Genomic DNA, 16232 nt, shown 5'->3' with positions numbered 1-16232 from the left:
GTCGCATACGGCTCCAGCAGCTATCACATATCTTCTTTTTTGCTGCTACAGTGATGCCGGTTGGATATGGCTCCCAGAAAATTTGAGGCCGGATACGCTCCCGTATCACTGTAGCTGGTGTATGCACGTGGATCCGAAGGAATGAGAAGAATAATGAAAGGTAGGAAATAGAGTAGTTGTTGAGAATGAAAAAAATAGAGAATACTGTAACAGTATTACAGAATACTGTAATAATATTATAAAGGATGGATTTTTAAATATCTACTGAAAATGGCCTTGCAATTCTGTCCGCAAATTTTCCGTCGCTCGCACTTGTCCGACTCCCTCTGCTGGACGCCGGTTGCTGGCTGATATCGATCGGCAAATGCATGTAGCACCGGAAAAAGGGCACCGCTGGAGATGCCCTGAGGGGTAAAGGGAGAGGCAGTAGTGTAGCTAGGTGTGCGTGTGTGTGAATGTGTGCTAGGAGAGAGAAAGGGACGGCTGTGCAGAGGTGAACTGATAGAGAACTTTCAGGCTTTCCTCTCTCCCCACCTAATAGCTCTACTGGAGTACTACTTCGTCTCTCACTCTATCTACACCCCAAACCAGCACTTTAAGACAGCCTTTCCCCTATGCATTTCCTGTCCCAAACTGCAGTGTCTTTTTGCTTTTGTGTCATATGATACTAGTAAACCGTAATACTCCTGCTAGCTGCCTCTCTCTCTCTCTCTCTCCAAACAGACACAATCATATAGCTGAGAGACCTCTACTCCACCCCACCATCCGATATACACCCACCCCCCTTTCTTTTTCCTCTCCTTCCAAAACCTCCATTGTATCATAGTGTTGAGCTGTCTCACTCCTCTCTCTGCTGCACCATGTAAGAAGACAACGGTCTCTCATGACTTTTTTGGTGTATTGTTCATCTCCATGTTTTCTACATCTCTTTTTCTGAAGCATTACTCTCTCTCTCTATCTCTGTGTGTCCTGTTTATGTGTGCATATTTGTTCTCTTCTCTCTTTATTCCTGATCACGCACCATCTCTCCTGTATGAGCAAACATGTTTATCATTTTTTTTTGCTATGCATAGTACCAAGTTTTTTTTATCAGGCTGCGCTATCACAAGGAATCTGGGTCTCCATGAACAGATTGCTTATCTAGATCGTTCTGGCACTATGTAGAACTGCTACTGCATATTTATTCTTGTTGTTGGTGCTGCATTAGTTTGTTTTCTATGCACATCTTGGTCTTTTGAATTCCTGTGCCCATCATTTTGTAAATAGGATCTGCTTCAGTTTTGTGAAGTCGATCTTTATATATATATAAACTGTTCTTCCCGGCCAAGAACTTAGTGTTGGAAAAATTAACTATTTTTGCTGTTCTTCATGGTGAACTAAAGGAGGCAAGAAGGGAGCCCCTTGGACCTCAACAACTTGCCGGAAGAGTACGGCAAGCAAGCGGTGGAGAGCTCGACGACCACCGCCACATCCAGTGTCGACGCAGCTAGTAAGGGCTACAACATTAATATTGCTTTGATCTGAAGGTGAAGTACTTTTAGGTGCATCTCATCATGAAAGAACATCCTGCGATTGTTAACGTGTTGCTTCTGTGAACAACAATGGAGTTCTTTCTTAAAGTTTTGTGCTTTGAATAATGTATGCCCGATAGCTAGTTTGTAGAACTATTGGTTCAGAATTTAGAAGGAACATACACTATGTTGATATTTTCTGTTGATGAGGAGGTTTCCTCATGAGCTTAAAATTTCACGAAAAGAGTCTACTCATTTGCGCATAATATATTAATTTGTATGGCAGGCAAGATCTCTACACTTCTTAGTGTTTATAGCTTCTTCGGGTACTGATTGGTTCCTGATGCAAATGTGTGCAGGGATAAAGAAGAAGAGCAGTGGAGGGAAGGATGACGCTGCCAAGGTGTACGAGTGCCGGTTTTGCTCCCTCAAGTTCTGCAAGTCTCAAGCGCTTGGTGGCCACATGAACCGGCATCGGCAAGGCAAGATCAAAAAACAACCCTAGCTAGATAATTGCACCAAGTTTAATCAAGAAATTGCCATAGTGATCTAGATGCAAAATGTTATTGTAGTTAGTACTGGACCGAAGCGTTGTTCTTCTTTTACATTTCCTTCCAGTTTTGTGGCATGTTACTAATTTGTGGTGTTCCTTCCAGAGAGGGAGACTGAAACCCTCAACCGTGCCCGGCAACTCGTCTTCGGCAATGAGAGCCTTGCCGCTGTCGGCTCGCAGATGAGGTAGGTGCACACATATTCATTCATCCATGAGGAAAACTCCACTGAAGATGATCATGACCGCGCCTTCTCATTGATTAGGGTTTCTCACGGCCGTTGCAATTTTCTCGCTACAGTTTCAGGGATGTGAATATGGGAGGTGCTGCCCCACCGACCATATTGGGTGGAACCTTCCGGGGAGGCGTCACCGGCGGCGGCGGAGGCGGCATCGGAGACTCGTGCCTCCCGTTCCGGCCGGTGCATCCGCGGCTGTCTCCGCAGCCGCCGTACCATTACCTCTACACAACGCCATCCACACTGCACCCGATGAACTACCCGGCGACGTACCCGGCCCCTCCGCGCCAGCCTGCGGTCGGCGATTACGTCATCGGCCACGCAGTCTCTGCCGGCGACGCACTGATGCAGCTGCCACACCGCGGCAGCTTCTCCTGTTTCGGAGCTCCACTCACCGTGCCGCCGGCCGCAGCGGCAAACGGGCAGACCGACAAAGTTAACTGCAACTGCAGCTTCGGCTGCGGCGGCCACAGCAGAAATAATAATGTGAATGCCTCCTCTTGAGTAGACGCGACCGTACGCTAAGGTTGATGCAGCTCGTTTAAGTTAGTGTAAAGAGCCAAGAAATTATGTTAGGGATGCTTGTTTTGGACATTAAAGAGAGAAGTGTTTTGAGTTTTTTTTAAAAAAAAAATTACTTTCAATTCTACTCCTAGGTACATGTCTGCACTGAGAATCTATGCTAATTCTTGGGTTTCTGTTGCAGTGAATTATTAGTTAGTACTCAGTGACATGTTTCACGACAGATGTTTGCAAATGTTCGGTTGAATTTTACATCCACAACCATAAACATACATAAAAATTACTTCTCTATAATTCCATTGACATGCTAATGTGCTCCCTATATATGGTAACAAAAAAGTGTTGTTTGGACTTCAACACCATCTGCAAAACTGGAATTCGATTAGTAATGTCCATTGTAATATATTTAAAAAATATAGCAAAACTTTAATATTGTGAATCAATTCATATCATTTTGAAATATCAAGACATCGACATTCAAAGCTTAGAGCCCCTTTGGTTTGTAGGAAAAATATAGGAAAACCATAGGAATAGCAAATTTTCCTTTGCGCTCATTGTTCATCTATTTGGTTCACGGGAGTGGACACAAAAGAATAACACAAGAAATTTTCTTCCTTTGCGCTCAATTTTATAGGAAAAGTACTGGAAAAAATAATCCACTCTAAGCTCTTTTTTCTCTTCTCGTCGTGTAGGATCCAGGCAGATTCTTATGTTTTTTCTGCGCTAATCCAAACACTAACTTTGAAAAAATTCCTCTATTTTACAATCCTATGTTTTCCATCTGTCACCCTATCTTATTCCTATATTTTTTTTATTCGTACATTTTTCCAATCTACGTTTCAAATGAGCCTTTAATTTAAATAGATTGACAGTATATAACCTAAAATGTCACTAATTGTGACCAACTGGATGAAAGATTAATGTCCAAGAGTGTGGCAAGCTGAGAATATCTTTTGAACATAAGTGAGTGCTACTCAATAATATTCTGGACTCTATACATTTCCCTATGTGGAGCTGAAGCATATGAACTCAGAACTCCGGCTGCACATCACATTAAACGTGATTTGACGTGTGCACCGCAAGTCCACTAGGATGAAGATGGCAAAATTATGAGCTGGCTCATGAAAAAAGCTTGCCCCCATGTTCGAAGCCTGAAGTACTAGCGGCCGGCCTGGAATCTGGATGAGTCCTGAACCGGAGCAGCGAGTACTCACTCTCGAGGAAGCTACTCCTTAGGATTTTGGACCGTTACATATTGACTACTACTGCGCAACTGTTCTTGATGGAGGCAACTTTCCGGCATACATATTGCTATACTTATTTCAGATGGGACTGTGGTGTTATCATTTCTAAAATGATCACAACACTAGTACTGAATCCAAGCACATGAAATCTAACGGGTCATGTTTTTTTCCGGTTGAAATCTAATGTCTTATACATTAATAAAGAAGATTGTCTATCTGCAAAGTATACTTATTTTTTAGCATTAGTCACAGTATTCATCCATTAGATTAACATCCAGCCTTATAAAAATCTAAAGGCGAAAGGTGAATTAGACTTTAAATAAAAGAAAATCAGCTGCGACCTGCAGTAAATAACAGATATGTACGTTAAGGGGAAAATAAGTATGTTCAAGTAAACCGATGTTTACATAATTAGTATAATGCAGAAAAATATATCGCATGTTATAATCACAATAATAATTCACAGAAAGACACCGCTAGAGCCAGCAGGGTCTGCAGTGGCTAGCCTTGTATTTATTCCAGTTGTACTATGGCTACTTGGGTAGATCATGCATGCAACACCTGATATATTTGGTGGAAATTGGCCTACAGCTAGCATGAGTTGAGTAACTTGAGTTCAATCTATGGTCCAGCCTAATTGACCATAGAAGCGTGCCAATTTGAAATTAAAAAGTCATTGTTACAGATATTAGCAACCGCTTATAAAGTTAAGTCGATCTACTAAATAACATTTTCCTCCTGCAGAATATACAACTTCACGACAATAGCGACAAGATAAAAAAAGAAGCCTTAACCTTTTTTGTTGTTCGTTTACACTGCAAATGATACTATTCATGAACTCAGTATAAAAAAGTTGGTATATGATTCAAATTTTCTTTTCATTTGAATGCCCGAAGCAGATTCAAGTTAAATTAGGAGAATATTGGAATTACTGTACATTAAATTCCTATATATGTAATACTTCAATTTGATTTATAGAAATAATTTTTCTTCCAGATAAAAAATTATAGGTAAAGATCAAGTTTAAAGAATTTGAAACTCAAATTGTAACATGAATTTTGAGGTAATTCTAACTAGTTAAGAACTCTCCATATGTAAATTGGGCACCATCGGTGAGTTCTATTTTAAACCACACGTTTGAAGCCAAAACATATTTATAAATTTATCTTTAGAAATTACTGTCTTTTACACTTCTGTTTGGCCTATTTGGGACAAAGAAAAAATGGAAGAATTATGTATAGCATTAGAGTTCAAAGGAATTCCTACGTCCTCTTTGGAACGAAAGAATACATCCCCAAAAATTACCAAAAATAGGCCAGTCCATTAGAATTTTTGAGAAAAATCTAATATAAGGTTAGAGCTTAAGGAAATTGCTTTTATATTGTCCATGTCACCAGATTCCTGCACTTTTTCCCTATGGAGTATTAAACGGTTCGTTTCAACAATTCATGTGTTCCATATATAATTCGTGACAATTTTGGCTAGACATGTCTTCATATTTGTGGTTCCAAATTGGCCCTTAGTATTAAATTTCATGTGAACTTGCTTATGTCCCACCTTCTCTCTCTCTCTCTCGATTGGGCTATACGGTTGCATATATATAGACCCTTAACCTGAAGGGACTGCTGCTGTGCGCAGGCAGCCTAGCTAGCACACAAAACTTCTGCATGCATGTGCATGTAGGTATACAGAGGCCAACCAAATGACTGGTGTGTGAGCTTCTCGAGACACACTTACACGTATCATATCGATCGAGTTGTCAAGCGCATGCATGCCTCCTATAATATAATGCTCCCTTCCGGTCGATCGATCTCTAGCTACCTCTGAGAGTCTCTGAGTCCTACGGTGCACAGCCACTTTAATCAGTGAGGTCTGCATGCATGAGAAGCAGCCGCATGAACTATACCTCTCCCTCTCTCTATCTTTCTTTTATTTTTTACAAAAAGAAAAGCATCGAGCTAGACCTTTTGCAGATTGCCAAGGGTTTAGGCGTTTACGCTGCCAAAGCATGCATGGCCAGGCCAGCTACGAGAGTAAACAGCATGTAGCCCTGGCCAACCCTAAGCTTAGCTTCTCTGCTGTCTTCGACGCCCTTTTGATCTTTAGCCACTGTTCGCCCCCATTTGGCACGCATATTAACAGGAGGAAAAATCCAAGCGCATGGATACAAGCCCTCAGATGGCACTACTCGCTCGCGGAGAGGACAGAGGAAGAAAAGCTCATCAAGGATAAGAGGCCAAGAGAGAATGTAGATGCATGGAACCGGAAAGTGGGAACCAGTAGCAACAAAAGAAGCTTTTCTACATGTGTATGAGAATTTATGAGAATATCCAATGTTTTAAACAGTCCGTTACTTATGCCCGGATCAATGAACCTTAATGATGCAGTGCCTTATAAAATGCTATTACTACATGTTAGTACAACAAAGTCCCGCATTCGATTGTGCAGAAGTGACATGTACGTGCAGTAAACTTTTCAGCTTGTTGTGTGTGGAGTACAACGAAGTCGCACATTTGATTTAGCCGAAGAGGATGAATATGTTCGGAAGTTCAATTCAAAACTTAGGTTTATATAAAGTTGTGTTTGTGCACGTTTACACTTACAGAAATTCTCAAAAAATAATTCTTACATGTACTACATCACGTCAAAATTAAACATGAACATCTACAACAACAAAAAACGCAAAAGTATGTCTACACGTGTATGTGGAAAAAAAAAAGAGATATGGCTTATATTTTGCATCTTTTCTTTCGTACAGCGTACATTAAATATATTTTATGCACATTTTTTAAGGTGCGTGTGTTTTGACATGATGTGGCTGTACGAATTATTAGAAATATCTTGAAGTATGGTGTTCAAGTGCATAAAGTACAACTTAGGTGCAGATAGACCTTTGGTGCTGAGAAAATATGCATCTATTGAACATTATGAAGTTAAACAATCAAAAACAAAAAAATAAGTCATGTCCTAAATTACAAAATGAGCTTGAGGAGTACAACTGAAAATTAATTCTAGTATGTCCTAAATTCTTCATGTGTTTGGTTTACCCAACCATACTTGCATGTTTAAAGTCGATGCTATCAATCAGGTCATAAAAAATATGGCTAAAAGCTCATCACTATTAGGGCATCTCCTATGGTTATATATATTTACTATCTCTTAACTGAGAGAGCACACTTCTTAAAATTTATTAGGATCTTGTCGTTCATAATTTTACATATCTTACAGAGGAGAGAGATGTTGAGTGGCTTGCAATTACTAGTTATTTATCTCTCCTTTTCAAAAGCTGGTACTTGCTCCTCTCTCTCCTATGTGAGGTTTGGAGAATTATACTAGTTATAATATTGAAAAATATATTATCTTAGCTAAGTGATAGAAGCTATCTATAATCATTAGGGATATCCTTATTACGCAAGTGATTAAAACTCAATTCATATATGACTGTGATTTAGCTAGCCTCTAATTTTGCTGAAAATAATTGGATGGTTGCATCTACAGGACCTAAATTCCGATTCTGACTTCTTTTGATAGGAGAAAAAGATGATGGTAAAAAAGAAAGGACCGGGAAATGGGTACATGGAAGAACTATGAGCGAAAAGACTTGCGTTGTCGTCAAGGAACGAAGCGAGGGAGCAAACTGAGAGGTGCTATTTACTAGCTGCTCCTACGATCGTACCAGTACTTGCATGACAAGTCGAACCTTGTCTGTCTTTTTCAAACCTTTGTCCCCCAAAATTCACACATAAATACAAATTCAATTTGGCTCAGCGTTTGGTCAAGCTAGTGGGACCCGGGTGGCATCCGGCCGGGCACTTCTGTTCCATCAAAAAGAAACCCGTATTGTTTCAGTTAGGGCGACATGCAGCTGGGAGTGGGTCCCGTCGATCAGATGCATGCAGTGACTGGATCGTTGGCCTGGAGAGATACCTCTGCTGGTACTACATGGATGCATGGCCCGTCTTGAAAATAACACCACAAGGGGCAGAGACCAGATCGTAGGGTGGCAGGCACTTTGTGTGCTGTCAATCAGCCTATGGCCGGTGAAAACCTATATGCAATGCCATGGCAGGAGCTAGGAGTCTAGGAGCTACCAGTGACTCGACTACTCCCACCCTTTACAAATAGAGTAATTGATAACTTTTAACTTTATTATTTGAAGTTTGATCATTGCTTTTTTCACAAATACATGAGCAAATTTTTATAAGTGTATGATGTTATGAATGTACTTTTGATAGCATATCAAGTGATACGTATGTTATATCTGTTGGTGCTAGAAAATATCTTCTATAAACAAGTGCGTGAAAGTATTTTCTAAAGAGGAGACTAATCTTGGAGTAGAAATGGAGAGGAAGAGGAACCAATTGTGTTGTTGATATTGATAAGAAAGATCTCTCCCTCTTAACCTGATGGTCAAGGGTCTATATTTATAATGCGATCAAGGTGCAAGTATACAAGTTTGACCTTACAGAGATAGTGATATCAGCCATCGCCATACCACATGGATCTAGGGCCGGTTGAATCACACAGTCTGGGTCTAGGTAGAATACTTTTACCTATACTTAGAATATAGTATCCACTATGGCAAGTGCAATGGTGCAAGTGGTCCTAAGGGTGATGTACTGGGTCGACTGTCTATTACGGCATCGCATTGTCCAAGGTGTCAGGATGGCCTCCACTTGCATGGGTATTAAATGTCAGTCACTTCTTTGCATGCGAAGAACGTCTGGCAGGCCCCCTCTGGTTGATCTTTTTTCCAAGATTTGATGGCTCACTCTCCAGGCTCCAAGGAGGCTGCCCTGTCCTTTGGAGGACAGGGCTCTAGAGATCCCACCCAGGCTTCGGAGGGTAGAGGCTCTGGAGAGCCCTGGAGCCTAGTAGACCTAAAGGGTCTTCGGAGATACATGATCCTTAGATGCAGGCTAGCGGAGCCAGGGGCGTCGGGGTCTTTAATGATGACCCCAATAGTAGCCCCTCGCGAGGGTGACCAGCGGAGCAGCCGGCCTCACGGTTGTTGGAACGGGGCCTTCGGTTGTGCCTGGCTCTGTGTCTGATGGCCTATGGTCCTTCATCTTGCTTGAGTGGTTTTGGAATGTCCAGGCCAATCGATTTGAACTGACCATCTGGTAACACTCGTGAGGGGGCATCCAATGCATCTTGCATTTAGCGGCGTGGTCATGCCTTATCAAGTAGTAGTGGGACACGTGGTGCCTCGTCGTTGGAGGGTTGTGAGGGCGGTTTTGCTCTCCCATGACCGTAGCCTCGTGGGTGGAAGGACGGGGCTTGCGCGTGCGTTCCCAGAAGGAAATAACTCCCCCATAGTTTATAAGGTGAGGATCCCGGTCGACTGGAGGCCCTACTTGACGCCTCTGCTTCCATCTGCATCTGCCGTAGTTGACGCGCATGGCCGGCCATAGCACTCCCATCTTCCACCATTGTCCAACGCTTCTCGCCGCCTTCCAGGGACCATCATGGTTAGCTCCGGTGCTTATGGCATGGCCATCAATGTGCACGAGGCGGCAAAAGCTCAAGCGGCACAGATTCCTCTGTCGCCGCCCATGCCGCCGCCGGGTATGGAGCTTCACTGCGCCAGCTAGAAGTATCCCTGGCAGACCAGCGTGCTGGGGGAATCAGCCATCAGTGAGGCCAAGCTTGAACGGATGGTCCAGGTGGGGAAGATCCCCTCTAAGTTGGTCGCCTGTGCACCGCAGGATGAAGTAGATCTGGAGCTTCAGGGCCACAAAACTGTGGTGTTCGAGGCCTTTTTCGACGCGAGCCTCAGCTTCCCAGCAGTGTCACTTATCGATGGGGTGCTCTGCCTTTTTTACGTAGAGCTACCATAGCTCAAGGTCAATGTGATTGCCCACCATAGCTCAGGGTATTGGATCCGGCGTGGGCAATCACATTTCATGCTCTAGCTCTCACGTTCAGTACTGAGGGAGCTGGTCCCTCTATGGTGGCTACTACCACATCGGTAGAGGGGGGGCCTTGGCTTCGAGGCCTTGATTTTGGTAGATTTCGCGCTTCGCTTGGAGACACTGAAAGCTTTCACCTCCACCTCATCTTGCCTTAGGAGCAGAGAGATCGAGTTGTCTTTAGCTCAGAGCCCTCCGAAGCAAGTGGAGGCGTGCGTGGAGGTGGTGGCCTGGCAGGTACTCTCTTGCCCACGGTTTCCTTAGCTGTGGTTTTTTTGGGCTGCTCACCTTATTTTTCCTGTGTCATGTTCCACAACAACTACTTTTGAGGAGGGCACTAGGATGTGCGTAGCACCAAGCTCTCGCTGCGGCGTGTGATGTAACCCGAGACGAGACTGCAAGGCTCTGTAGCGCCTTGAAGGAGGCCAAGAGGCGAGTGGAGTATGCAGAGGGTCTTTTGCAGGAAGAGGTGGCACGGCAGGAGCGCGAGGAGGGCCTCGAGTAGGAGGTGGTGGCACAACGGGAGTGTGCAGAGGTTGTGGCACGGAAGTCTGCCGATGCCCTCTAGGAAGCGTAGGCGTCCATCAAAGTGGTCGTTATGGCTTGCGTGTCAGCAGAGGGTGATGCCCAAGTCCTCTAGATTACAGTGGCCGAAGTCTAGCGGGAGCTGGGGCAAGCTCAGGCGACGGAAGAGACACTGCACATAAAGCGCCACGGGCTAGCCGATCGTGCTTCGGAGGTGGCCTGGGCCACTCATGGCGCTTTGAGTGGAAATGGAGCTGAAGGCCTGCCAATACCTTCCAGCTCGGAGGTGCTGGTCCCAACACTCCGCTAGCTTTGATCCCCCTAGGGCAACCACCAATGCTGCTGAGGCCTAAGCGAAGTCCAACGTATGCGTGACCTCAGCGCTCCAACTGGCCTTGCTGCATCGAGCGAGGTTCCGCCAATTTGAAGCATTAGAGAAACCAGTGCCAGACTCTAAGATCGAGGGTTCCCGCTAAAGGCACTCCTGTTGGAGACTCGCGTGGCCTTGGATAACTTTCGCTAGGATGTATGAGCTTCGCCCACCAAATGGCAATGTCTGCCTCCTACTTCGTAAACATCTATGTTTGTGTTGCCGCCTTTGAGGAGGGGTCTAGTGTGTCGTGACCGTCTGAGGCCACCCTACCTTTTTCAAAGTGGTATCAGGATCACTTCACCTTGCCTCGCGATTCTAGTGGGTGTGTGGATTAGGAGGTGGTCGCCTACATCTTAGTTAAGTGGGAGCCAGAGGACCCTGCCACATCGGCTTCTTTTGCTGCCTCGATGGCATGTTTTGCTGAGAGAGAAGGATGATTGATGGACAAATTGGGAGGCCTCTGGCCCACATATTTCTCGGCGTCTTGTTCTTCCGTTGGGTCTTGACGTAAGTGTGCCATCAAATATCATTGAGGCCATCATGGTCGAGATCAATTTGTTGGAAGTCGAGGTTGTGGAGACATCGCCAAAGGAAGAGGATGCGGAGGCTACGGAGGCACCGCTAGAGGAAGAGCTGGATTTTTCGACCTTCGATACATACCCCTTCCAGGCAGACCCTTCACCTCCCTGGGATCAGGGGGATTCCATCCCAGGTGGAAGGTTTTCGCGCCAGGGGTATCGCATCGCCACTCTGTGCGCCGCTATAGGAGAATCCTTCGCATCTCGTGATGCTTTCGGGAGGAGCGGCGGTCCAGCGCCTTCTACATCTCGTAATACTTCGGGAAGGCGTGGTAGGTTAGCACATCTGTTAGGTTTGGATTCAATTTATGGTAGCTAGCTGGGCATAATATTTGTATATGTCATGCATGAATAAACTTGCACCATGTTGGTTTCACTCCTTGCCATTTTATTTTTGATTTTGTCAATGCTTCATTTGCCTTCGCTTCCAGGCCCCTTGCATTCTGTGGCCGCTAGAGGCTAAAGGATACGACAATTTCAGGGGCGCTTAGTTGCATTGGGTGGGAGCGCATCTAAATTCTTTGTTGGCTAGTATTTCAATGCGACCCTCCCTACCCTTAGATGCTAGAGGGTACAAACCCCTTGGGCACGGAGGTGAGTCCTTCAAGATGCCGGAGGGTACATGCCTCTCCGGCACGGAGGCGAGGCCTTCAAGGTGCCGGAGGGTACATTCCTCTTTGGCATGGAGGCGAGGCCTTCAATACGCCAGAAGGTACGGGCCTTTTTGCATGGATGCAAGGCCTTCAAGATGCTGGAGGGTACAAGCCTCTTCGGCACGGAGGCAAGGCCTTCAAGATGCCGGAGGGTACATGTCTCTCTAGCGTGGAGGCGAGGCCTTCAAGATACCGGAGGGTATTTTGGGGAATGATACATCTCTTGCTAAGTTTTGTATATACTGTTATGAGTGAATAGCTAATGGCATTAGGTACTATCCTTAGCTCAGTTGACTATTGTCAGCATGTGTCAACTTTAAGGTTATTGGTAAGCCATGTAATAGTTGAAAGTGAATTGCAATGCTGAATTAGAAGAGTAATTGATAGAGCGTATTGTATGTGGATTAGGCCGTTCTAGGAGGCCCTACCTTGGGGGCCTCCTACGCATAGTACTTGCGGAGTGTCTCCGCATTCCAACTGTGCTCGAGAGGGATTCCTTCTGTGTCTGCCAATCGGTGGAAGCCTGACCTGTTGGACTTGAGGATTAGGTATGGGCCTTCCCATTTGTTGCGCAGTTTTCTCGGAGCCAGGGCGCACCGAAGCTCTAGGTCTCTGGGTTTGAAGCTTTGAGGCACAACCCTGGGATTGTACCAGGCCTTGGTTTTACTGATGTTATGGTCGAGATTCTGGACGATGTGAAGCTGTGTGCCTTCTGCGAGGTCAAGGGCGAGCTCCCTTTCTCTGGCGGTCTGAGGTAGTTGAGCCCGGAGTGAGCGTCCTTTGATCTCGGTTGTAGTCATAGCTTCGTCATCATATTGGAGGCGGAAGGGGGTGAACCCGATGGGTCGTGTGACCATAGTGCAGAGGTACAAAGACCTTTGGAAGCTCTTCAACACATAGGCCTTTAATTAGGCCAATAAGGCGCCAATTTAGGCTTGAGAGAATGTTGCAGTTGGCACGCTTAATGGCACTGTTAGACTATGGGTCATGGATGGTGGTGAAGCACAGCTCAATGCCAAGTTCTATGCAGAATTCTCTGAATGGTCCAGAGTTGAATTGTGTTCCATTGTTGACTGTGAGTTGTCGCGGAACACCGAAGCAACATACTACATTTTTCTAGAAAAAATTCTGGACATTCTTTGATATGATTGCCGTGAGGGGTTGGCCTTGACTCATTTTGAGAAGTAGTCTAATGCCACTACTACGTATCGAAGGTTGCCCTTGGCATGAGGGAATTGTCCGATGAGGTCCATTCCCTAACATGCTAGGGGCCAGATAGGAGCGATCGGTTGTAGTGGAGTCGGGGGCCAGTGGCTCCGATGCCCCATCCATTGGCATTCTTGGTAGGTGCAGACGAGGGCGTCCGCATTTGACATGATCGTTGGCTAGCAGAGTCCCTGGCGGAGTGCTTTACCGGCCAGGACATGGGGCGCCAGATGATTGTCGTAGAGCCCTTCATAAATTTCCTGAAGGAGGGCAGTACCCTCTTGCTTGGTGACACAACAGAGGAGGGGAGCATAGACCCCTGCTTTATAGAAGGCACCATCCACCAAGAGGTAGCCCCTGGTGCAATGTTCGTGATAGAGTGCAACGGGGTCATCTGACTCATCCCTTCTGCTCAAGAAGGATAAGAGGGTGGCCATCCAGTCCGGTGCTTCAATAGGGAGGATGGTGGCAGCCATCTCATATGTTGTTCCGGCTGTCGGGTGGTAGAGGACCTCGAGGAAGTCTCCCAACGGCATATCTTCGCTCCCAGTGGCTGCTTTTGCCAAGGTGGCCGCCTGGCAATTGTTCACCCGCGGTATTCTCCGTAGTGATATGCCGCGAAAGCGCCCTTTTGCCCTGCGGATGGCCTCGATGTAACTCACCAGATCTGGATGCCGAACCTGGAAGCTCTTGTCCACGTGCCCAGCAACAACATGAGAGTCAGTCCTAATGATGACTCTGGCGGCTCCTAAGGCCGGGCCTTCTGGAGGCCTAAGAGGATGACTTCATATTTGGCGATGTTATTGGTTGTCTTGAACTCCAAGTAAGAAGCAAACTCGGCCAACTGGCCTGTGGGAGAGATGAGGACCGCACCGTCCCCCGCGCTGATGAAACTGTAAGCTTCGTCGGTGCATATTGTCCATATATCTTGAGGAGGGGTTTTGGGGGGGGGGACTGCATGGAGTCCATTCGGCGATAAAGTCAGCCAAGACCTGTGACTTGATGGCTATATGAGCCATAAACTTTATCACGAAGGGGGCTAGCTCCATAGCCCACTTGCCAATGTGTCTGGTCACCTCCCGGTTGCGAAACATGTTGCCAAACGGGTATGAGGTTGGTACAATTATGTCATAGGTGAGGAAGTAGTGTCGGAGTTTAAACGAGACCACCAGAAGGGCATATGCCATTTTCTCAAGCTCAGTGTAATGCATCTTGGCCCCATCTAGGGCCTTCGACACATAGTATACTGCGCTTTATGTAGAATGACCTTCACTCTCCTCCTCCTGTGTTAGTGCATCACTTATAGTAGAGGCAGAGACGGATAAGTACAGGAGGATCCCTTCGTCGAGAAGGGGTATCACGAGCGTCTTGAAGTGGAAAAGGTAGACCTTAAGGGTATCAAAGGTGGCCTGGCACTCTGGAGTCCATCGAAAAGGTTCAGAGCCCCTCAGTGTTTTGAAAAAATGGAAGGTTATGCTTGGTGGATTTGGCAAGGAAACGGCTAAGGGCCGTGAGGCGGCCTGTCAAGTACTGGACCCCCTTCACATTAGTGGGGGGTGACATTTCTGTGATGGCATGGATCTTGCCAGGATTGGCCTCAATACCCCTCCAGAAGACAAGGTATCCCAGCAGCTTGCCGCCCTTGGCGCCAAATGCACACTTCTCAGGATTAAGTCGCACGCCAGCCATCCGAAGTTTGTCAAATGTTTCCTGAAGGTCAGTAATGTGGTCATCCTCAAGGTTGCTCTTCACAATGATGTCATCGACGTAGGCTTCAACGTTGCGATCTAATTGTTGCACTAGGATTTTATGCACCAAGCGGGAGAAGGTGGCTCCGTCATTTCGGAGGCCAAAAGGCATCCAAATGTAGCGACATACCTCGAAGGGGGTGATAAAGCTAGTCTTTTTCTCATCCTCCGTAGCCATCCACACCTGGTGGTATCCAGAGTACGCGTCTAGGAAGCTCAGCAACTCGCAGCCAGTAGTGGAGTCTGCCAGTTGTTTGACGCGAGGCAGAGGGTATGGATCTCGGAGGCAGGCTTTGTTGAGTGATGTGAAGTTGATGCACATGGGCTATTTTCCACTGTGTTTCTTAACTAGGACGAGGTTTGAGAGCCACTCGGAGTTTATACCTCTCGAATGACTCCAGCCTTCAGCAGCTTATGGACTTCCTCCTTAGTGGCCTCCGCTCACTCATAGGAGATTTTGCGAAGCCCCTGGCATACTGGCCTGGCCCTCGGATCAACCCAGAGGGCATGTTTGATGATGCATCGGTCAACTCCATGGAGATCCTATGAGAACCATGTGAAGGCCACCGTTCCAACTTGCCACAATTGTTTGGTAATGATGCGGGGTAAGTTTACATGAAATCCTACTATGCTACAAATTTCATCTAATTCACCTGCTTCCCTCCAACAATACGACAAGCCTAGATGCTTGTACGAATGGTAAGTAAACAAAGAAGAGTATGCGAACATCAACTACGACTACGAGGAGGCTAAGGCAATGAGGCGTGCGGATGTTGAACGACCAAAGATGAGACTACAGGAGCTCAATGAAGAGTGGTGAGATAAGTACCTTACTACATACGGTAACATGCAGGTTCCTCCCTAACGTGTGTGTGGCCTATCGGTTGTGCCCACGTGGACTGACACAAGGGTACGTGTGCAGCAAATCCTACCCCCACGGATGCAACTTTCAAGAGATCCACAAGAAATTTCTGGATGAGAAGCCTCTATCTTTTTCTCCAACCTAGTAGAAGTTTTCCTACACCCGATAATCTGTCTTTCCATAAGGCATGATTTATTTAGCGATGGGTATTATATGTCATTAGGGTATTATATGCTATTGTAACTTGTCATAGATTATCTAGGGATAAGGTACGAGTCAGTGTATATTTCCTTATGTACTGTAACAACG

The 16232-nt window shown here is 45.9% G+C and overlaps 1 protein-coding gene across 1 annotated transcript; it reads left to right on the top strand.

The window, feature by feature from the left end:
* Positions 1 to 1368: 1368 nt before the first annotated feature.
* Positions 1369 to 2809, top strand: LOC133909779 (zinc finger protein STAMENLESS 1-like). The gene is given in 4 exon segments (XM_062352335.1): positions 1369 to 1489; positions 1871 to 1993; positions 2168 to 2249; positions 2363 to 2809. Coding segments are annotated over 4 exon segments (768 nt in total). The 3' UTR covers positions 2805 to 2809.
* The last annotated feature ends 13423 nt before the right edge of the window (positions 2810 to 16232 follow it).

This window comes from Phragmites australis, chromosome 2 (genome assembly GCF_958298935.1).
Source record: "Phragmites australis chromosome 2, lpPhrAust1.1, whole genome shotgun sequence".
NCBI lineage: Eukaryota > Viridiplantae > Streptophyta > Magnoliopsida > Poales > Poaceae > Phragmites > Phragmites australis.
The sequence above is the reverse complement of the archived record's forward strand: the minus strand, read 5'-3'. Positions and strand labels throughout refer to the sequence as shown.